The following is a 23,612-nucleotide window of genomic DNA, read 5'->3' as shown; positions in this document are numbered from 1 at the left end:
ATCGCCCCCTCTGCATCTCCCTCTCTGCATCTCCTGCTCTGTTTTTCGTCCACTGCATCTCCTGCTCGGCATCTCCCCCTCTGCATCTCCCCCTCTGCATCTCCCCCTCTGCATCTCGCCCTCTGTATCTCGCCCTCTGTACCTCGCCCTCTGCACCTCGCCCTCTGCACCTCCCCCTCTGCACCTCCCCCTCTGCACCTCCCCCTCTGCATCTCCCCCTCTGCATCTCCCCCTCTGCACCTCCCCCTCTCTAAATCTCCCCCTCTCTAAATCTCCCTCTCTAAATCTCCCTCTCTGTATCTCCCTCTCTGTATTTCCCCTTTTGTATCTTCTCCTAAGTAACTCCCACTCTGTAATTCCCACTCTGTATCTCCCTTCCTTATCTCCCCTCTTGTTCCTCCTGCTCTGTTTCTCCCACTTTGTTTCTTCCCCTCTGTATCTCCTGCTCAGTATTTTTCGCTCTGTGTCTACCCCTCCTGTTTCTCCCCCTCTGTTTCTCCCTCTATCTCCTTTTCTGTTTCTCCCCCTCTGTTCTCCAGCTCTGTATCTCCCACTCTGTTTCTCCCCCTCTATTTCTTACCCTGTGTTTCTCCAACCCCAAATTGGCCTTTGGTCATGTTACACAATTATGGCAAACTGTGGAAAAAGGTCAACATCCAGAGGCAGCTCGCCGATTGTCTGGCCCATTTAGTTGGACTGGCAATGGCCTCTCAGATTGGTATTGGAAGGGTGTAAGTCAGTTTTGTGAGTGAACTTGGTCTTAAACAGGCCTGCTCAAGGACCTTCTAAAAGCTGTTGACAAATTGTTATATCCCTTCCAAGCAGATGTTCACAAGGAGTCAGGTAGGAAAGTCCTGGTGACAAAATTGATCCACCTCAACCCATTTGCCTCATGTGACCTCCTTTCTTGAGCTACGCATTCTGCAATGACACTTTGTGTGATAAGTTAATTTTTAAATGAAATTTTTCTCACAAGTTAGAATTAAGCCTTGAGCTTAGTCCATTCTTTTTAAAATCGAAAGCATTTTTCTTCCAGGTGTTGATGGTCGACCGGGATTTTCAAGTCATAAAGGTGAAAGAGGAAATCCCGGCTACCCTGGCTCTCAAGGCTTGCCTGGTCCCCCAGGCCCGAATGGACCAGGCGTCATACCTGGTTTCCCAGGAGAAATGGGAAGGCCCGGTGAGCTTGGACAACCAGGTAAGTCACTGAATGACTGGCTGCAACTGAAACTCATTCATCAGGCTCGACTACCATAAACAGTTGTCAGACGCTAGTAACGATCAAATTGCATGCAATTCAGTTGAATGGAATGACCAACAATGGGAAAGTGTGAGGATTAAACCTGTATAAGTATTGCTTGTAGGGTCTGCTGCTTTGGGATTAAAGGTCAGAGTATTTGCAAACAAAATGGACAACACCATGTTTCATGATGAACGAATACACGGTTCCAAATTAATTCTCAGGTCTGCAGCTTCAGCTCAAGTTGTACAGTTCAGTTGTCACCACTAGGTGTTGCTTGTGAGCTCTATTGAAAACAAGAGCATATGATCTTAAAATGCCCAGTCCACAAAGAATCCCATCCCTGATCTCAAAGTTCTGAATTTTAACACCTCGAATACTTTTCACATACATTTTTTTCTGCTTTATTGTTAATTCCATTTCCATCCAATGCCACCTTACAAGCTGGCCTGTTTGGAGTGAATTCCTCACCTGGCAGAGCGAGACAGGTTACCCTATGTGTTTCTTGGTATTTGACCTTAGCAATGCTTTGCATTGGATGGCAGCTGGAGATTGGTGGCCATTGTCTACTGCAGTCTGATTAAAACAGAGTGAGAGCCTTTTCAGGGGACCCTTGAACTGAGGGGAGGTGTTGTTTCAAAGTAAGGGGTTGTCCACTTAAGATGCAGATAGAGAGCAATATCTCCTCTGAGGGTGTGAATTTGTGTGGTCTATTCCCACTCCTGTTTCTTTTACTATGATGTTAACCATCTTTTCCAGGCCGGAAAGGCTAGAGGGAACCAGAATTGTGCAGACAGGATTTCACTATGTATCTTCCTTACTGTTGAAGGATAGGGTAGAATACAGAACGGGGAGAAAGTGAGGTCTGCAGATGCTGGAGATCAAAGTTGAAACTTTATTGCTGGAACAGCACAGCAGGTCAGGCAGCATCCAGGGAACAGGAGATTCGACGTTTCGGGCACAGGCCCTTCTTCAGGAATCTGAAGAAGGGCCTGTGCCCGAAACGTCGAATCTCCTGTTCCCTGGATGCTGCCTGACCTGCTGTGCTGTTCCAGCAATAAAGTTTCAACTAGAATACAGAACGGGCAGACCAATCTGAAACCAGGGGTCATTCTTTATGTGGAACAGCAGAATGATTTGAGCTATCCCACACTATAGTGAATGATAGAGTATCCTGGATTTTTCATCCATTATTCTTCTCCAACAGGGATTTTCAAAGAGTTCTGGTTACAGGTTTTCTTCGCAATTACAACATTTAAAAGGCATTTGGATGGATGGAGAGATCACCATCCTTCAGGCACTCTGCCTGTATTCCTGATGAAGGGCTTTTGCCTGAAACGTCAATTTTCCTGCTCCTTGGATGCTGTCTGAACTGCTGTGCTTTTCCAGCACCGCTCTAATCTTAGAGGGATATGGGCCAAATGCTGGCAAATGGGACTGGACCACATAGGGCAGCACAGTGGCTCAGTGGTTAGCACTGCTGCCTCACAGCACCAGGAACCTGGGTTCATTTCCACTTTCAGGCTACTGTCTGAATGGAGTTTGCACATTCTCCCCACATCTGCGTGGGTTTCCTCCAGGTGCTCTGGTTTCCTCTCACAGTCAAAAAACATGCAGGTTAGATGGATTGGCCATACTAAATTGCCCATTGTGTCCAGGGATATGTAGGTTAGCGGCAGTGTTACAAGGATGTGTCTGGGTGAGATGCCTTCAAAGGATTAGTATGAACTTGTTGGGCCGAATGACCTGCTTCCACACTGTATGGATTCTGTTGTATGAATATCAATTTGGGATATTTTGGTTGACATGGACAATTTGGACTGAAGGGTGTGTTTCCATTCAGTATGATTCTATGACTCCAAGTCCTCTCAGTGTCTTACCATGATCCACATATAGGAGTCAGTAATGACATGGTGTGTAGTGAACTGTGTCAGGAGCCTTTTTTTTCCCTCTTTTGCTGCTTGTGGTGGAACTTGAGTGCTTCAGTGTGAGTATTTATTGGTCATGGCCAATAAATTGTTGCTGCCCTTCTCTGCCTGAGGAAAGCACATTGCAATCACAGACAACACTGGGGCTTGCTCTTGCTGCTTTCTGGTTCAGGGGTCAGGATTGCAATTTATTTGAGATCACGGTTCACTTGATTGCTTGATTTTGGAGGGAGGGGATCAGTTTCATCTCTTGATATATTTTAAGAGGGAAATTCTTCCTTTTTTTTTATCTGACTCTTTCTGTTCATCTGTTCACACATGTTATATTTTTCCATGCTTCTGTTCCATTCATCACCCATCAACTTTCCACATCTGGTCTCAATCGAATTGGGTGTGGTTACTGCATGTAGGCTGCGAAGGTGAGAGGGAGTTGCCTCTAGCATTAAGCGAAATGGCCTAACACTCCTGCTTTATCAAGCTTTGATGTTGCTGTAATCATTCTGCCTGCAGAGTGGAGTCTGCTCATTATACCTCCATTGTACATTCAAGATTTTTCGAGAGGTACATTCTCTGCCTCTTCGATATGCTCAAAAGCATGGTGGAGTTTGCTGAGGAATTGCAGTTTTAAAATGACAGTTTGGGATTGGGAAAAAGAGAGTCAGAGAGATGCTCATCACCTTACCAGGTGTAAGAAAAAGAGTTGCAAAGAAATATTCCATTATTACTGTGAGGTACTTTAAAAATAAACACAAAACACACTTCTTGTACGTTCATTAGAAGAAGAAGAGGTAACAGAAAGGGATTTGGACTTGGTACTTTTGACCATAAGGGTTTGGAGAAACTCTCTCAAACTATTTTTCAAATAAACAAAATTAGCTTGATTCTTGAAAATTGAACTGAAAGTTGAGTCACCGTTTTGATTTTTTAAGCCAGTTTTAAAATTCATAATGCTTCAAATTTTCCCCCCAAACAATGAGCAGGCTCCACTGTAATTGTGTTTGTGGCTGAAGCTATACCAGTGCGTGGTCAACCACAGCAGTGAACATGTGGTTAATGTATAATCCTTCAGTTACCACCAGACTATTGATGTGATGCTTGTTTTCAAACTGTTCTAGCTTCTTAACATAACAGCTTAAATATCTGTGGTAGTGGTAGTGTTGTCTGGTATGGTGATATTCACACTCGTTCATACAAAGAAGCTGTCACTTTTATGATTTCAAAATACTTTTTTATAGCTGAATGATTTGCAAAATGTTTGCAGATTTAAGAGAACCTAGTGTGCTTATTTTTTTTACCCAAGGCATTGCCATTATAGGCAGGTGATCACCTCCTTGATTCAGGCAGTGATTCAGCCAGTAATATATTCAATACACTTTATCTTTCCTTACTTTTGGAGATTGTTTAGTGTTCCCTCAGTATTTTAGTCTTGCTAATGTGATTAAACTTGGCACAAAGGATGAGGCTCTGAGTATAATTCCTGCCACTAGTGGTGTATAGCGCGAAAGTACTATCTTCACTGCTCCTGTTCTGAAGCGTAATGATTATGTTTTACAAAGGCAAGTGCCTGACCAAAGGAGTTGTCATTCTTAATGTTTGAAGATATACAGTGAGTGTTGCTATGTGAGTGAACTCAGTCCTGTCTCCCCAATATTCTTCATTCTCATTAACGTTGTGTTGCAAAAAAGATTTGTGTGCCCCAGCTCCCTCGCCCAGGATACTCACTTGATGATCTAGGTGAAAGTGAGGACTGCAGATGCTGGAGATCAGAGTCAGGATTAGAGTGGTGCTGGAAAAGCACAGCAGGTCTGGCAGCATCCGTCATTCCTGATGAAGAGCTTTTGCCCGAAATGTTGATTTTCCTGCTCCTCAGATGCTGCCTGACCTGATGTGCTTTTCCAGCACCACTCTAACCTTAACTCCCTTGATGATCTAGTTGAAACTCAGCACAGAGCAGAATCGAATCTGGATATTTGACATCAGGCATGTTAATATGCCATCAGAGTTAGTCTACACCTCTCAACATTATGAGTGGAGTATGAAACTGAACGGGGTTTGTTTTCCTTTAATCTCTGAGTGTTATTAAAAAGCTGTTTTCTAATTTTGCATTCCTAAGAGAGACCTGGGTGAGCACATTAGATACTCAGGCATATAAACATTTGTAGCATATTTCACATTTCTGAATGTGGGCTTATCTCGAGGACAGCAAGTCAGAAAACCAATTTTTAATTTTATACTGCTACAATTAAAGAGCATGCACAGGGCTACATACCCAGCATAAACACAGGCAAAGTATTGTAGCTATGATGTTTGTAAACCAACCACCAACCAATATAAACCTGTTTTCTATTTGATCTCATAATTTCAAGCCTGCTTTTACAATATCCCATTTTACAATATTTGAGCAAGTTCGTAAAATTTACTTGATTAAATCAGATTCGGACCCATCCTGTAAGTGAGATATATCACCAACTAACATGATTTTAGTGCTTTGTTTTTTGCCATTTCTGGGCAGGAAGCAGGGCCACCATTTTAATTCTCATGTGCAAAGTTCAGTAAACCAATGTCAGATTTTCCTCTGGGTTGGGCCCTTTCTCAGGGAAATCTGTTCTGAATGGACCCAATCCTGTAAATAGTAAATGTTTGATGAATGTTCATTGCCAGATCCCTGGCCAGATAGTGTCTAGTTCAAAGAAACTCTTGTCTCCTTGTTCCAGAGATATAAAATTGGCTATAAAACTTTGCCACCACCCTATATAGCTTTGCTGCATGTTACAGATCCCATTGGGCATTTGAATTGCAATGGATACATGCATTTTTACAGGGATATTGTATCCTGGAGCTGTGGGTAGTGATGGTTGAGGCTCCAAATTTGTTTCCATTTTCATGACTAACCAGGACCCTGCCCTACCCTTACCATCTGCAAGTAGTGTGTTGTGGAAAGTTGATAGTCAAACTGTTAGGCCATGTTATGAATGTACTTACCTTGGCCAGTCAGCTTTGGGTTGGGATTTAAACCCAGATCTTCCAGCCCAGAGGTATGGACACTACCCTCTGCCACGCAAGACCTCTAACATCTTTAATGTGTTCTTCCTACAATAAGACATGTTGACTCAACCTTATTTTACCATGCACTTCCAAGTTCTCTGCAATCTTACCCTTAACATTGGATGCTAAAATTTTGCCAAAGCCAGGGTCATTCTAACCAACCTATAGTTTTCTGTCTTCTGCTTCCCTCCCTTCTGAAACAGTGACACTCTTGGCTCTAGTGATTCTTGAAAGATCACACCAATGCCTCTACAATCTCTTCAGCCGTCCCGTCTAGAAATCTAGGCTGTAATTCCTCTGGGCTAGGTGATTTATCTAGCTTTGGTCCTTTCAGCTTCCTCAGTACTTTCTCCTCAGCAATGGGCACAACATTCACCACTGCCCCCTGATTCCCTCGAAAATTCTGGTACACTGCTGGGTCCTCCATTGTGAAAATTGATGCAAAGTACCTATCCAGTTCATCCACTATTACTGCTTCTCCAGCCTCATTTTCCAATGGTCTAATGTCCACTTGGCCTCTCTCATACCTGTTAGATGTCTAAAAAAAATTGCAGTCTTCTATTATATCACGAGCTATTTTATATTCTCCATGCTTATTTGTTTTTTTTTATTGTCCTCTGCAGGTTTAAAGGCTTCCCATTAATCTTCACCACATTATATGCTTTTTTTACTGCTTTTATACTGTCCCTGACTTCCTTTGTCAGCCACAGTTACCTCATCCTCCTTTTAGTGTCTTTGTTTTTCCTTTGGGGTGAATTTCTGCTGTGTCTCCTGAATTACTCCTCAGTCTGCATTGACTGACCCCCTTCTGTTAGTTGTCCCCTTGTCTGCTGTGCTCGAGGTTAAATTCCGGACCCTTGCCATACTCTTTGTCCTATTATTTGTTCTGAAAACTTTAATAATCTCTGCTGAGCCTACTCCACTTTAATTTTTTCCATAATTTTCCATGCAACTAAGCCTTTTTAGTTTAAAGTCCTACCAGTTGTCATCTACAATGATGATCTGATGAGGACTCCCCTTTGCCCTGAGCACTTGTTGATATACCTTATTTATGTGTACTGATATTTACATTCTGTCAGTCACTTTTGGCCAGTGACTATGGAGAACTACTCATGAAATCAGGATGACTGTTGTACACTCACTCGTCTTCATCTGAAGGTTAGTTTATTATTATTTCGAAGAGCAAAACTTACTTTCCCAAAGAGTGCATTAACAAGAGGGTCCATTTGCCCACAGAAATCTTTGCCTTCCAGTCAATGGAGCATCATAATCTCGGTGTAAGTTGCTGAAGAAGTCTTGTGGAGCAGTAGTAGTGTCCCTGCCTCTTTGCCAGATGGGTTCTGAGTTCAAATGCCATCTGCCTTAGAGTTATGTGAGAACAGATTTATGTTTTTTACATATTATTTTGGATGCTCTTCTGGCACATCAGAGTGCCCCCAGCTCTGGGTTCGAAGACTGGGGCTCATTTCCCACCTGCTCCTGAGTTAGCTCAAAGCACATATGAACAGGTTGTTTGACAATAGCTCTTAGTTTGTTGCTGATAGATTTGTATTGGCTCATTGCTGTTACTGGGGGAGGTGATTAAATATCAAGATAAGTTTGTGTTTTGAGAAGGACTGATATTGTTTGTGAAGGAAAGTATTACCCTAATTTTTTGTAGTTTATTTGAATGATCCAGCACAGTAATCCCTTTATTGGAAAATGTTGTTTCATTCTCTTGTAGATAGGCTAAAATATCATTTCTAATTTCTTGTAGGTCCAATCTCTGGTACTGAGCATTTGAGAAGCAACAAACACTTGGTCTGAAATATAATCAGGCATTAGTCAAACTTTCTGTTTGTATCCTTCAACTTAAACATGAAGTGGCAAGTATGAACTGTAATCAGATGGACCAAAAGGTGCCAGGTTTGATCCTAGTCTGTGCTGAGTTAGCTCATGTTATCAGAGGTTGTGGTCAGAGCAAGCTGTTCCTCTGCAGAAAGGGAACTTAATATAATGTTTTGCATTCCTGCCTTGTTGCTGAATTGAACTGATGGGCTGACAAGTGAATCACAAGTTAAGAAATTTGACTGTCCATCTTTAAAACATTTAAAAGAAACAGGTTAAATCCCTTTTCTAAAATAGGCTTAATTTCAACATTTATATTTAACCTAGCTCAAGCCCAATTCCAATTTAAGCTCTTAAAAGTAATGACATCGTACCCTGAATATAACATTATACACTAATCATGAATACATGCAATAAATGCTACTAGATGCACATTTTGTTTGTAGACAATGTATTCCTTCAGCTTGTCACTTCATTTGATGACTAAATGCTATTTCCTTTGAAAAGTGGAAATATTGAACCAGTGAATGACCCTTCTGAGACTTTATTTTCATTGTATTTCTTGACCATTTTTTAAAAGACTTTCAGATTCATTTTTTGTATTTTTCTTTACTTATCCCAAGAGATGCGGTCATTGCTGGGGAAAGGGAAGCAAGTGTATTGTCATTATGTGGCAGACATTACGAATGTGGGCCAGGGATTATAGACCAGCTGGTCCTTTACTGCTTCTTATTTTCGCACACTCAAGTGTACAGTATGGCACTGAGGAGTGGCATGGGATGAAGTTCTGTGCCTATTACATCCATATACCTGCTATCTATTAGAAATCTTAATGGATGTGTACTTGGGTGGACTTGTGTTTTCAGCATTCCTTCAACTTAAACATGAAGTGGCAAGTATGAACTGTAATCAGATGGACCAAAAGGTGCCAGGTTTGATCCTAGTCTGTGCTGAGTTAGCTCATTTTATCAGAGGTTGTGGTCAGAGTAAGCTGTTCCTCTGTTCCTGAGAGAGTAGAGGTCAGTCACCGTTTCTGAGTGCTTTGAAATGGACTCACTTGTCAACACTCACTCACTGGGTTTAATATAAGGAATGACAAAAGAATGAGGTGCTGGGGGATGGTTGGAGTCTGGTGATATTACACTCTTGAGTTCAGGGGGGTATGGCCCAATAGCTAAGAGTATTTATTGGCACAGTTTGAAAGGGAAGAAAACAAAAGACTGAGATTTTGCTAGTGTCTTTCACTAACTCAGAACGTGTTTGAGAATTAAATGCTCAGTAGAACACAATGTCAAACAGTCACTGCAGAGCGAGTGGATTTTGTCACCCCAGCAAATGCTAACCCATTAAACCAGAAAGTAAAAAGAAAAACGCTGCCTACCTTAGTTGCTTCATCGCTTTGCAGTAGTTGAAAATGTTGAATCTTTTCCACCTTTTGTTATCCTCAAATCTTGAAATTGAAAGGTTAATGGTCTTTTCTGCAGGTTTTCCTGGACCAAAAGGTTCAGCTGGAGATCGTGGACCCCCAGGTCCTGCGGGTATGAAGGGATTTCCAGGATTTCCGGGAGATAGAGGTCTCCCTGGATCATCAGGCCGCCCTGGTCCTCCAGGAGAACCTGGTCGTCGAGCTCAATTTAATCGATATGGATTGAAAGGTACACAATTTGTTTCTGCTCTAACAGGTTTATTATTAATTGTAGCAGTACTATTTGTAATTCAACAAATATTTTTGAGGTTTTAGAGTTGAAAGAGGTAAAGTTCAGTAAAGGAATTAAGGGTTATGGTGAGCGGGTGGGAAGTGCAGCTGAGTACACAAAATAGAGCAGCCATGATCACATGCTTTTCCCCCCTCTGTCATCCAGACAGCCCTCCACCGCCTCCATTCCCCATTACACTGCTCTAATCCATTCCACCCCCTCCAAATGCAACAAGGACAGAGACCCCCTTGTCCTCACCTACCACCTCACCAGCCTCAGCATCCAACGCATCATCTTAGATTAGATTCCCTACAGTATGGAAACAGGCCCTTTGGCCTAACTAGTCCACACTGACCCTCCGAAGAGTAATCTGCCCAGACCCATTCCCCTCAATTTACCCCTGACTAATGCACCTAACACTATGGGCAATTTAGCATGGCCATTTCACCTGACCTGCACATCTTTGGACTGTGTGAGGAAACCGGAGCACCCAGAGGAAACCCATGCAGACACAGAGAGAATGTGCAAACTCCACTGACAGTTACCCGAGATGGGAACTGTGAGGCAGCAGTGCTAACCACTGAGCCATCGGGCTGCCCCTCATCCTTAAACATTTCTGCCAACTCCAACTAGACCTCACCATCAAGAAAATCTTCCCCTCTCCACCCCTCTCTGCCTGCCGCAAGGACTGTTCCCATTGACAGTCCTTGGTTTGCGCTATTCTCCCCACCAACTCCCCGAACCCCCAAGAACCTTCCCCTGCAACCAGAAAAGATGCAAAACCTGCCAGTACAATCCCACTCTCACCTCCATCCAGGGCCCCAACCAGTCTTTCCAGGTGAGACAGAGGTTCACCTGCCTCTCTTCCAACCTAGTTTGCTACATCAGGTGCTCCTGATGTGGTCTTCTCTACATTGGGGAGATCAAATGTAAACTTAGGGAACGGTTCACCGATCATCGCAGCCGGCCCTCAGGGGCCAACCGGACCTCCCAGTCACCGCCCATTTTAATTTCCCTTCCCACTCCTTTCCGACATAACCATCCTTGGCCTCCTCCATTGCCACAATGAACCATGCTGTAAATTGGAGAAACCATACCTCATCTTCCACCCAGGTAGCCTGTAGCCCAGAGGACTCAGCATTGAGTTTTCCAATTTCAAATAACTTCCCTTCCCTTCCCCTGACTCCCTTCCCAGTCCTTCCCCATCCCTTCCACTGATCCCTGCCACCAACCGGATTCATTCCCCCCACTGACCAACCAGGTTGTACCCACTGCCTGTCTTCACCTATCTCCACCTCACCACCCTGCTCCTGCTACCCCCTTTATCTGCAGCTCCCTCCCACACCCACCCCCACTCCTGAAGAAGGGTTACACCTAAAAAGTCGACTTCTCCAACTCCTGATGCTGTCTGGCTTGCTGTGTTCTTCCAGCCTCCTGCCTGACTAACTTGGATTCCAGCATCTGCAGTTTCTTTGTCTCTAACCAATGATCTTATTGAATGGTGGAGCAGGCTCAAGAGACCAGACGTTCTATTCCTGCTCCTATATCTTATGTTCTTTCTTCTAATGCTGACTCTTGTGGCAAAACAAAATGGTGTAGGTCAGCGCAATATTGGCTACCCATCTTATAACCCAAAGGAAGAAGAAAATCAAATTGCAAGAAAAGGGGGTGACACAAGCTTTATCATGATTTTGAGTGACACCAAAACTCAGTTTAAGCCTACAGTTGCCCCAAATGTTTGAGTCTTTTCGTGTTTGTTTTACCTTTGGGCCTATGTGGTTGGTGTGAAGCGTTGTGATTGTCATGTGTTTGACTGCGTGTATAGCTTGGAGAAGATATAGGCATCTGTCCTGATGTCAGGGCTAAGTAGAGCAAGGCTTACAGGCAGAGGGAGCATTCCTCCACTTTACATAGAGTTCATCTGGGCAGTATGCATAATTTACATGAACAGCACGGCATCGGTGCAAAACATTTTCATTTCCGCACCAACTGTGCTCTTTCACTTTCAGGGCTGTGAGCTCAAAAGCTGCTAGAGCTTTAATGTGCTTTAATGGAAGCAATAAGCTTTTCAAAGGAAATGCTCAGCATTCATGTTGATATACTTGCTGACACCAATTTCTATCTTCAAATCACAGCTGGGAGTCAGACACCCATTGAAACTTGTGTTGCTTCTTCCATCACCTTTCTGAGAGGATTAACTGGATGGCGAAATCAGGCTGGGGCAAATTACTTCAATTCTATCACTAAACCTGTTGAGATCATTGCAGACTAAGAACATCACCATCCTGTAATAAAGTCAATTTATTACAATGTTATAAAACATACTGATTTTGAGTTCTGATGAAACAGCCCCCCGTATATCATGAGTACAAAGTGGCCTGAGTTTCAGTTCGAAAATGATACAAATGTTGGCACATGGCAAGAGTAACAAATGTCTAGAGCAATGTGAATATTGGTAGACCAATGGAAATACTCAGCTGGATAACAGGACTATTCTTCTGTTGAGACTGAAGTTTCAGTACTTTGTTGAAAAGCGTTTAAGGGAGCATTATATGCTGGTAGATTTGCCATACAAGTATTTCAGTACACGTGCATGGAGGTTGTCAATGTCTGTATGTGGTTCGAGATACAACCTTTGAAGAGTTGGACAACTGGCCCACAACTGTCTGACACAAATATGTTTAGCTGAGATATGACACTGTATGGAATGATATGAATTCACCAGACAGTTAATAGTCACCAATATGCATAGGATAAGATGTGTCTTATACGTTCCTGTTTTTGCCATGTTGCAGCAAATAAATTGTAAAAAAGGAAAGAGAGCATGTTTTGGACTTGGTGTACTATCTACTTTGTGCAGTTTTGTGTGTCTTTTTGATCTGTATCCTTTCTCAGGTTTATACCTCATCCATGGAAAAAGGTGGATGAAGTAGCTTTTCTTTGTTCCATTCATTCCAGTGCTGTCACTTGAGCTGCAAGCGCAATTTTATGTGTAGCTGATAAAATCAACGAGTTTAGTTGGCCAGGATCCATTTTCTCAGCGAATCTATTCACACACGTGCATACTTCTGTACTTCAGCAGTTCTCTTGATTCTGCATTAGTTTAATTTTTGTCCGTTATGAAAACTGACATCTGTGTGCATGTGTCCTCGTCCTCCACAAACATTCCATTTTTATGTGTTTGCGTGGAGCAGATGAAAAGTTCACCATCATTGCGTGCCTCCACAATTGGGCATTGTATGTCTCTTGTTGGCTCAGTATTTCCTAACCATATTGTTTCTGTTTTAATATTTACTGTCTTTCCATTTCACTGCATAGAGTTTGGCCGCTGATTGATGTTTATACTGCATGTTCTTTTCGTATCTTGATTTACCACAGGCGAGAAAGGCTCTCCTGGTGTGGTTGGCTTCCCAGGCATTCCTGGTCGACAAGGCCAGCCAGGCTTTGATGGAAGTAAAGGAGAAATGGGCAGCCCAGGTAGACCAGGCTTCCCCGGTTCCATAGGCAGGCAAGGAATGAAAGGTGAGCTGCAAACCCAAAGCTGTTTTACACTTCTGTCCCGCTTCCAAGGGGATGCCATTTCCATCAATTTGTTTCAGGTAGATAAATGACTAAGCTTTTTTGCTGGCACTGTCTTGAATGTTAAGTCAGATTGGGCTCACAATGTAAGATGCAACATGTTTATAGCTTGTATTGTGCATGTGTAAGGCAGTGTCTAAGGGGGTGATTTTAACTTTGTCAGACTTGTGGAAACTGGTTAATGTATCCAGGTTATTTGGCCACCTAGCCAGAGTTATGTTTCCATATTTTAAGGTCCTCTTTTGCGTGGGACATCCAGCAGTATCCTTCTTGAAATCTGTAGATCAGTCTTCAGTGATGTTACAGGCAATGTTTATCATAGAATCTCGAGAGTGTGGAAACAAACCATTTGGTCCATCAAGTCCACAAAGAGCATCTCACCCAGACCCACCCTTCGCTTATAATACTACATTTCCCATGGCTAATCCACCTAGCCCACATATCCCTGGGCACAATGGGCAATTTCCTCATGGCCAGTCCACCTAACCTGCATATCTTTAGACTGTGGGAGGAAACTGGACCACCCAGAGGAAACCCACGCAGACACAGGGAGCGCGTGCAAACCCCACACAGATTGTCAGCTGAGGGTAGAATCGAACCCGGGTCCCTGATGCTGTGAGGCAGCAGTGCTAACCACTGAGCCATCATGATGCTCTTCTAACCCTCTCCTCTTTGCAGTTACTCTCCCCTCTGCCAATCCTGCATATGAGGCTCTCCAGTGGCAGCCTCCTGTATTCAGACAGTGTGCTTCTGCCCATTGATGGAGAACAGCCTCACAGCATTGCAGGTGAGACCTGGGAGGTAAAACTTGCAGTCCTTAAATGAGCAATATCAGGGTGGTCTACCTTGCCCCCAACTCCCTGAATCTCAGCACTGGTTAAATCAAGGCTTAGAATTGATTTCACATTTATTGACAGAGATAAATCCTTCAGTGCCAAATGACAGAATGTTTTAGTTTTCTTTGTTTTCCCATGATTGAGTGCAGTGCTCAGTTGTAGTCTGTCTCTGTATTGTTGTCTGATTAGAGATCAACAAATTTTTCATCAAATGTGAATTAAACATTTTTAACTACAAAGTTCAATCTACGTTAAGCATGGCCTCCAATCATTAAGCTAATGGGGAACTTATATATCATAAACTAATTTCAAGTACAATCTTATTTGATTGATTGATTAACACAAACCAATGTTCACATATATAATAATTTCTTTGACGATATTTGGACCAATTCTGAACCACTTTATAATTGAAACCAGTGTAACAGTGTCCAGCTTATGTGGCAAATTGTGATCTATGCTTTGGATACATTTAGTGTCTTGGATTTCATGTGAATAATTTTGGTGAGACAGTTATGTCTGCAATTGGCTGTTCACCACTTGATGCCTTTGTTCTCCTCCAGGTGATAGGGGTGATGTTGGATTCCCTGGGCCCCCGCCTCCTCTTGTAGGAGGCTTTCCAGGACCAAGAGGTGACCCTGGCAATCCTGGGAAACAAGGGTTTTCTGGGATGAGAGGTAATCTGTTTTAAATTTTAATATCATGCCATCTTGTCTGATTTTCATGGTATGTGGCATTTCGAGGTGGATGCATGCAGTACCTGCTATGGTTTCAGTTGATAGTTGCACATTCTTGGATCCATTAACATGCAGTGTGCCAGTACATGCCTATTCATAGAGGCTTCAGAAAGTCCCAGTTTAGGGTCTCAGGCCTCAGTCACATCTTCATTCTGCCTGAGCCACTAGTGCAGTTATAGCAAGGAGAGCAGCTATCAGTTTGGAGTGTGGAAGGAAGATCAGGTAACTGGGGCTGTGGGAGGGGGTGATGATCATTGAGATGTGGAGTCAGGGTTGGGGAATGCACGTCTGTTTTTTCTGACTTCACATACTGACAGAGAACTACAGCATAGAAGGAGGCCTTTTGGCCTATTGTGTCTTAATCTTGGAATTTCCTCCCTCGTGGCATTCTGGGTCAACCCACTGCAGGATGGACTGGTTCAAGAAGGCAGCTCATCCCCCACCTTCTCAAGGGCAATTAGGGATGGACAATAAATGCTGGCCTGGCCAGTGACGCTCACATCCCAGAAATGAATAAAACAATCAGTGACTTATCTGCTCAAGTCCCATTATCCAGTCTTTGGCCCATAGCCTCATTTGTTTCAGAACTTCAAATGCTCATCTAAATGCTTCTTAAATGTTGTGATAGTTCCTGCTTCTACCATCCTTTCAAACAGTGAATTGCAGATACCCAGCACCCAAGCGTTCCTTAAAACCTGCTTACCATAACCCTTAATTTCTTTACTTAAAACCTCCGGCACCTAAAATTGATGCCTCCTCGTGATTGACATTTGTACAAAGGGGAAGGGCTTTCTTTTCATTCACAGGTTGAGGGTGTCTCTGGCTAGACCAGCATTTATTGTCCATAGCTAAATTAAAATGTGCTGTGTAATTCAGCCCAGGTTGGAATTCAGTTTCCTTCCCTTAAAGGACATTAGTGAATCAGACAACTATCTTGAATCCAGATATTTATTGAATTCAAATTCCACCATCTACTGTGGCAGGATTCAAACCTGGGTCTCTGGAATATTACTTGGGTCCCTGGAATAACGGTTCAACAATAAAAAAAAGGCCATTACCTCCCCTGAGGTTTCTACTTAACTATGCTCCGCATAATTTTATACACCTCAAACAGGCTCCCCCTTCCCTGCTCTCAGGAAGAAAGACTGGACCTATCTACTCCTAGAGTGTGGTGAGGAAAAACTACACACTATTCCAGCTGTGACTTAACTAGCATCTTGTACAGCTCTACTGTAATCTTGTTGTTTGTGAATCCAGTCATTTGACCTTACAAAGACAAGTATCCAATACACTTTCTCAATGATATTAATCACCTGTCATGTTATCTTCAAGGATCTGTGGACATGCCCATAAGGACCCTCTGATCCTTTGTACTTCCCAAGGTCCTTCTGCTCATTGTGTATTCCACTGCCTTGTTAGTCCTTCAAAAACCTACCACCTCCCACTTTCCCATGTTAAATTCCATTTACCATTGTTCTGCCTATCTGACCAGCCGTCAGTACAGTCCTGTCGGTTAAGGCTTTCCTCGTCCTTATTTACCACACACACACCACCAATTTTCATGTCATTGTGAATGTACTGACCAGATCGCCTCAGGATTAAGGTGAGACCTGAGATGATGCACCAACACATGTAGAAAAATCTGAACGCAGCCATAAAATAACTAGCAGGATTTGCTATTTGCCTTATCTGGAACAAGTATCATTAAGCTGAAAAGTGCTCAGAGACAACAGTGAGAATTACCTTTGATTGGAAGGCTGAAACAAGGGATATAACATGTAAAAGCATTCAAAGGGATTACACAGACAATTAATGTGCTAATGTACTGTGCCAACTGCATCCTCCTCAGAAGTACTTCATTAATTAAATTTCCCCCAAAACAATGTGTGGTTATAAATATTTAATCAGAACTGATATCTTTATTTATGTGGTCAACACTTTGAATTAGCTTCAAAGCATGATGAAAACCCAGGAATTAATTTTGTGCTGTACATCTCTATGACTCTATGATGCCGAAGGGGTTCTTACTGAAAGGATTAAATATTGGCTTCCTCATTCATACTTGCCTTTTAATCTTGTGATTTGCTGGTTTTAATGACATGGACAAGATATACTAGTTTGAGTAGTCTGTTGTTATTCTGGCTTAATCTCTGTACAATATTTCCCTCATAAAATCAGACTACACCATTTAATCCTTCGTTATTTATAAAATTATTGATGGTATTCAGAGATCTGCAAGAGAACTATATTTGGAATAAAATTTACAAATGACCTTCCTGGTCTTTGTCAAGTGACCTTTACCATGAGGCGCACAGTGCAGGCACCATTCTATGGACACCTCAATGGACACCTCTGCTCTAATCAGTCCGCTGCTTGTTCGGCTCAGACCATGGAACTGAAATTGTGTATGTAAAAATTCACAACTACTGACAGAATGACAAAAGGATGTTCAGAGTGAAATCTATAAGCAATTCAAATAAACTAAGGTACAACAAAGGAACAGAATACAGTTGAAACACAGGTAAATGATAATGGCAGCTATTTTACTCTACCAGCTCCAGTCAAAGTGAAAGGTGTCATTTTTCCCACGTGCACTGACTAAATTACAAAATAGCAATGTATATGTTGAAAAATCCAGAGCACTTACACATCACTTTACACTTATAATGGGAAGAGGCTGTTTCAAAGTGTATTCCACCCTAAATCTTCTTAGTGAGTTTTGAGAAGATTTTTAGCTCAGGTTGAGGTTCTGGATATAGGTTTGCTCCCTGAGCTGGAAGGTTCATTTCCAGACGTTTCGTCACCCTACTAGGTAACATCTTCAGTGGGCCTCTGGGCAAAGCACTGTTGATAAATCCTGTATTCTATTTATATGTTTGAGTTTCTTTGAGTTGATGATGTCATTTCCTGTGGTGACATCATTTCCTGTGGTGGTGTCACTTCTGGTTCTTTTTCACAAGGGGTGGTAGATGGGGTCTAACTCGATGTGTTTGTTGATAGAGTTCAGGTTGGAATGCCATGCTTCTATGAATTCTCATACATGTCTCTGTTTGGCTTGTCCTAGAATGGATGTGTTGTCTTAGTCAAAGTGGTGTCCTTCCTCATCTGTATGTGAGGATACTAATGAGAGAGGGAACTGTCATTTTGTGGCTAGTTAATGTTCATGTATCCTTCTCTTTGAAGAACAGAGTAAACAGACTGCAGAATTCTATAGGCATACTTTGAACTCCAAGTTGATATAATTTATAAATAGCACATGTTCAATATTGGTGTCCAAGATGAAAAAGAGTCCATTGATCCATATGTTAAGCCACTAAACTCAGCTCACAGAATCCTCATAATTTGTGCAGCTATAAGATTCTCTAATTAAAGACAGAATTGTGTTAAGCTTAAGAGATTCCACAATAAGAGCACATCAACCAAGAGAGGAGATGCTCACTCTTAGGAAAGCATTTGACACATGGAGAAGTGCTGAGGTAGTAAATCAGCAACTGGAGCACATTCATGGCAGAACTGACCAGGTCTTGCAGTAAGCTGATAGATTTTCCAGCCATAGAGGGCAGAACAAACATGGAGAGAAGCATAAACAGAAATTGCTGGAAAGGCAGAGCAGGTCTGGCAGCATCTGTGATGAGATATCAGGGTTAACACTTCAAGTTGAGTGACCGTTCTTCAGAACTCAGTTCTTTCAGTTTTTAATGGGAGAAGGGCAGGATGTAAGTATTGCAGAAAAGAAAGAGAAGTCGGTACAGCATGGAGAAGCAGTGATCTCTAACTAAGAAAATGATTCACGTTGGACTCATGTGAAGCTGAGAAGAAGCATAATACTCAAGTAATGATGGAGAGATATCGTCTGAAGATTCTGACGATACACCATACAACAGGTGCGTTCAGTCAAGCTGATAGGGGCAGCATAGTTTGTGACTGTTAGAATAAGGACTGTAGAAGGAGAACAAGATTAAGTGTCGCACAAACGCCAATGTCTGGCTAAAACATTACCTTCACAGAGCTTTACAATGTAACTTAACACGGCTCCAAAGTGAAGCCCTTGAAAGTAAGGTTGAGAAATCTGTGAGAGAAATTGAGGACTGCAGATGCTGTCAGAGGAAGCCCTGTCAGACTGTAGATCAGAGGAAGTCCTGATGAAGATCTTTTGACTGAAACATTGACTCTTCTGCTCCTCAGATGCTGCCTGATGTGCTGTGCTTTTCCAGCACCACAGTCCCAATTCCCATACATCTGTGAGCGCAATGCAATAGCAGGAGTGAAGATCTGGAGTTCCAGATCATAGATAGTGGCATCTCACATATCTCACCACGTGCCTCAACTGAAACAATTCCAAAGCTTGGACTAGTGACCCTCAACTCGCCAAGAGAAATTTGTTCACATGTCACAACACACTAAACCATTAACTGTGGAACATATTCTGGACGAGTACAGCAATGTGTTTACAGAGTTGTTATGTCTTTTAAGAGAATATGATTTTCAAGTAGATGTGAATGCAAGACCAACTCAGCATCTGCCAAGGATAGTTCGAGCTGCCCTCAAGAGCAGCCTGAAAGAGAAGAACTGGAAAACAGGAAAGTAGTCAAGGAACTGGCATCTCCTACAGAATGGACTAGCAGCACGTTAGCAGTGAAACAACTTGGAAAGCTGAGAACATTGATTGACCCAAAGGATCTAAATATTGAGAGATATCATTGCCAAATGGAAACCATCAGAGGAAATATGCCACTACTTGCAAAGGCAAACATTCTCACGAGCCTAGAAGGATGGTTACTGGCACGTGAAGCTGAATGGAACAGCAGCTCTCTAACCAGATTCTGGAGGTCCATTTGGTATATCGATGACTCTGGCAGAATAACAGCATAGCCAGCATAAGATTGTCAGCGATCCTCCCAGTATGGAAGCTGTAGTGGATGATTTTCTCATTTCTGGATGTGGAGACACAGTGGAAGAACACATTGTTGGCCACAATCAGAATCTATCGTGACCACAGACAGAGCTTACAAGACAAAGCTGAAGCTGAGAAGAAAAAAATTCAGTTAAAGAAGCCTCAAGTCAAATCAAGTACATCGGCAATGTCCTGACAACAAAATGTCTTTGTCTGCATCCAGAAAAAGTGAGACCTGTAGCAGCAATGCAGCAACCAATAGATGTAAACGCAGTGCAGCGACTTCTTGTCTAAGTTATTGCCATAGTGTGAAACATTATGCAAAGTCATGGTCAACAACAAGCAATGGTATTGGGGCACAGAACCAGGAACACTGATTACTAAAACCAAGCAACTACTGATGGCAATCAGTGCTAGTGCTCAAATACTGTGACATGATGATCGCTCAAATCAAACAAACCACCCAACAAGATGCAAATCTCCAAGTGTTGCAAACAGTAGTGGTGAAAAGATGGCCTGAAAGCATCAAAGACAAAGGTGTTGCTATAAAGAGCATATTAGATTAGATTCCCTACAATGTGGAAGCAGGCCCTTTGGCCCAACAAATCCACGCCGACCCTCCGAAGAGTAACCCATCCAGACCCATTTCCCTCTAACTAAGGTACCTAACACTATGGGTAATTTGGTGCTGCCAATTCATCTATCCTGCATATCTTTGGAGCGTGGGGGGAAACCAGAGCACCCGGAGGAAACCCATGCAGAAACAGGGAGAATGTGCAAACTCCACACGGACAGTCGCCCAAGGCTGGAATTGAACATGGACCCTGGTGCTGTGAGGCAGCAGTGTTAACCACTGAGCCACCATATTGGCCCAAACTGCCACCCCAGCCTCAACCTTACTTTTGAGGGCTTCATTTTGCAGCCGTTTTAAGTTACATTGTAAAGCTCTGTGAAGGTCGTATTGTAGCAGACACAATGGAGTCTGCGTAACATTTAATGTTGTTCTCCTTCTACAGTATAGTGGTCATATGCAGATGATTTGACAGCCCAAGGTGGCATTTAGTACAATGGAAATAGAGTCATTATCCCAATGGGGTTTGAGAGAAGAGATGTTAAAGTGCTTCCAAGGAAATCATCAAGAAGTTTAATTTAGTCTGAGACAGGTAAGAGCTGTTCTCTATTGATCAAACATGAGCAAAGAAAGTAAGATGACATCAGTCTGTTCTTGTAATGAGTCCCAAGCTAAGCGATCTGGAAAGCTGCTAATGATACTTAACATTCCAGACACATAAAGCTAGGTGGAAACTTCTTCACACTTGCAGGAACTGATTATCTTCTCACAATAGACTACAATTCTGACTACTGGGAAGTGAACTAACTGGCTTCAACAACTACTGAGATTGCCAAATGCTGGAAAACACACTTCACCTGTTACAGTATATCCCAGCACTAGGATGAGCAACATCATCCTTAATTCATGAGTGGAGATTTTACCTGCTTCATAAAGGATTGAAATATTCAGTATCATACTTTTGTTCTGTTTGACTGGGGATAGTGTGGAGATGCTGCAGCAGCATTGAAAACCATCAAGGAATCATAAAGAAGTTGAGTGAATTTAACACAGATGTATACAAGGACATCCTCAAGTGAGGAAAACACACCAACTGAATACATGGAGGACAGTCCTGTACAAACACTCATATTAAGCTATACCCAATAGCCATGTACACGGCAGGTACTCATGTGACTCTGCCAATATTGTCTATCTCATATGCTGCAAGCAAGGATACCCTGAGGCATGGTACATTGGTGAGACCAAGCAGATGCTACAAAAACAGTGATTGGACATAGGACACAGGACACCGTGCAACATTTGCCTGACAGGGGTGTTCCCTCCCAGGCAGGGAACACTTCAGAGATCAGGGTCTTTTGACCTCGGACCTTCAGGTGACCATCCTCCAAGGCAGACTTCAGGACACGCAAAGAGGCCAAGCAGAGGCTGGTAGCAAAGTTCGATACCCATGAGGATGGCCTCAAACAGGACCTTTGGTTCATGTCACACTACAGGTGACCCCACTACACTACATACGCACACGCACGCACACACACACATAAGCAGACCCTCTATCATATGCATGCTCTGTCATACACACACACATACACCCCCCCACACATACTCCATCATACTCACATGCACATTCTACTAAGCATGCACACGCAAACACACTCACATTCTCTCTCATGCATGCATACACACATATAGGTCTATGGGGTGAATTTGTATTTGCAGAATTGTATTTGCAGATACATTCTATTTTGCTCAAAAGGTGCACAATCTGTTGGCAATCAATGCAGGCAGACAATCCATGTAACATTTTATAAATTCCTACTTTGGAAATAGAATCAATCAGACACAAGGTTGGGAAACAGACAGACTCTAACCTCATACCTTTAATACATTGTCTGAGCTGAGATGTCACCTTTTTTTTATAAAACCTTAAGTTATCTCAAGAATGTGACTTAAAAGAAGTTCTGGGAGTTACGTAGTAACGAACTGAAATCTGCAACCCGTTCTAAAAGACGAAACACTTAACAGCAATCAAGAGTTTGTTCAATATAACATTTCAGTTGCATGACACTATAATCTTTTGCTATAAATCTGTGTCTTATGATCCTGCTCCATGGCTACCTGATTAAGGAACAATGCTCTGAAAGCTGTTACTTCCAAATAAACCTGTTGGACTATAACCTGGTGTTGTGTGATTTTTAACTTTGTATAACCAACCTGTTCTTCAAAAATGCTGCTGAAGCCAGACGTAGCAACAGGTATGCGTGAAAACGTCATGGTGAAATTGCAGGGAGCCAAATTTCATTTTGACAAACTTGCTAAATCATTGGCATAGTACAACATGGGAGAGCCAGACAGGGTATAAACATTGAAAAAATATAGCAACTTGGGCCTGTGTAGAGTGGTTGTTACCCTTGTTCATATGCAGTGGAAGTGAATGATCAGATATGCCATCACAACTGCAAGTATATGTGCCCAGCTGAAGAAGCTCAGGATCACCCTGGCAGGCAGGTGATCAGAAAGATATAAACTCACCTCAGCACTATCTGCAGATCAACCATCATGCCCAGAGATCCACAGCAATCCAACAACCGTGATGGAACAGCAATATCACCATGGCAGTAATAAATGATGCAGGAACAAGACTCCCTGGTGAAGGAAGATCACACTAATGACCAGCAGAAAACATCATGCATGTGTCCAATGTACAATATCTATGCAGAAACTGATGAGAATAATGAATTGTTGAGGTATAGAACAATGGTGTGTGTATATTGGGAATCTTGATTACCTCAAAATCTACACATTAAGGCATCTATACTTTTTATAGAAAGGAGAATGTTCGGATTAAAATGCAATTATGTACAAAATGTCCATTCTGGTCTGCCATAGTCATGTGACCTCACCGATGAGGGACACACACTTTAGCAGCCATCTCACAGATAATTAAATAAAGAATTCATTCAGACTAGACTCTTGGCTGTTTGAGTCAAGATTCAAGTGGTGCTGGAAAAGCACAGCAGGTCAGGCAGCATCCAAGGAGCAGGAAAATCGACGTTTCAGGCAAAAGCCCTCGGCTCCCTGCCTCATTCCTGGTGAAGGGCTTTTGCCCGAAACATCAATTTTCCTGCTGCTCGGTGGCTGCCTGAACTGCTGTGCTTTTCCAGCACCACTCTAATCTTAACTCTGATCTCCAGCATCTGCAGTCCTCATTTTTGCCTGTTGGCTGTTCAGGCATACTGATTTTTGACTCTTTTTGCT

General features: G+C 42.6%; 1 protein-coding gene across 4 annotated transcripts in view; it reads left to right on the top strand.

Annotated features, from left to right (window-relative positions):
- col4a6 (collagen, type IV, alpha 6) overlaps positions 1 to 23,612 on the top strand; it is a 423,829-nt gene that overhangs the window by 343,051 nt on the left and 57,166 nt on the right. For all 4 annotated transcript variants that reach the window (XM_043705027.2, XM_087991898.1, XM_087991899.1 and 1 more), the window contains 4 exons: positions 1,037 to 1,198; positions 9,525 to 9,695; positions 13,116 to 13,259; positions 14,716 to 14,829. In XM_043705027.2, coding sequence (XP_043560962.2) covers positions 1,037 to 1,198; positions 9,525 to 9,695; positions 13,116 to 13,259; positions 14,716 to 14,829 — 591 coding nt within the window. The remainder of the gene's footprint in view (positions 1 to 1,036; positions 1,199 to 9,524; positions 9,696 to 13,115; positions 13,260 to 14,715; positions 14,830 to 23,612) is intronic.

This window comes from Chiloscyllium plagiosum, unplaced genomic scaffold, assembly GCF_037043375.1.
Source record: "Chiloscyllium plagiosum isolate Xiang-an unplaced genomic scaffold, Cpla_swu_hap1 HiC_scaffold_11, whole genome shotgun sequence".
Classification (NCBI taxonomy): domain Eukaryota; kingdom Metazoa; phylum Chordata; class Chondrichthyes; order Orectolobiformes; family Hemiscylliidae; genus Chiloscyllium; species Chiloscyllium plagiosum.
This window is presented reverse-complemented; position numbering and strand designations above follow the sequence as displayed.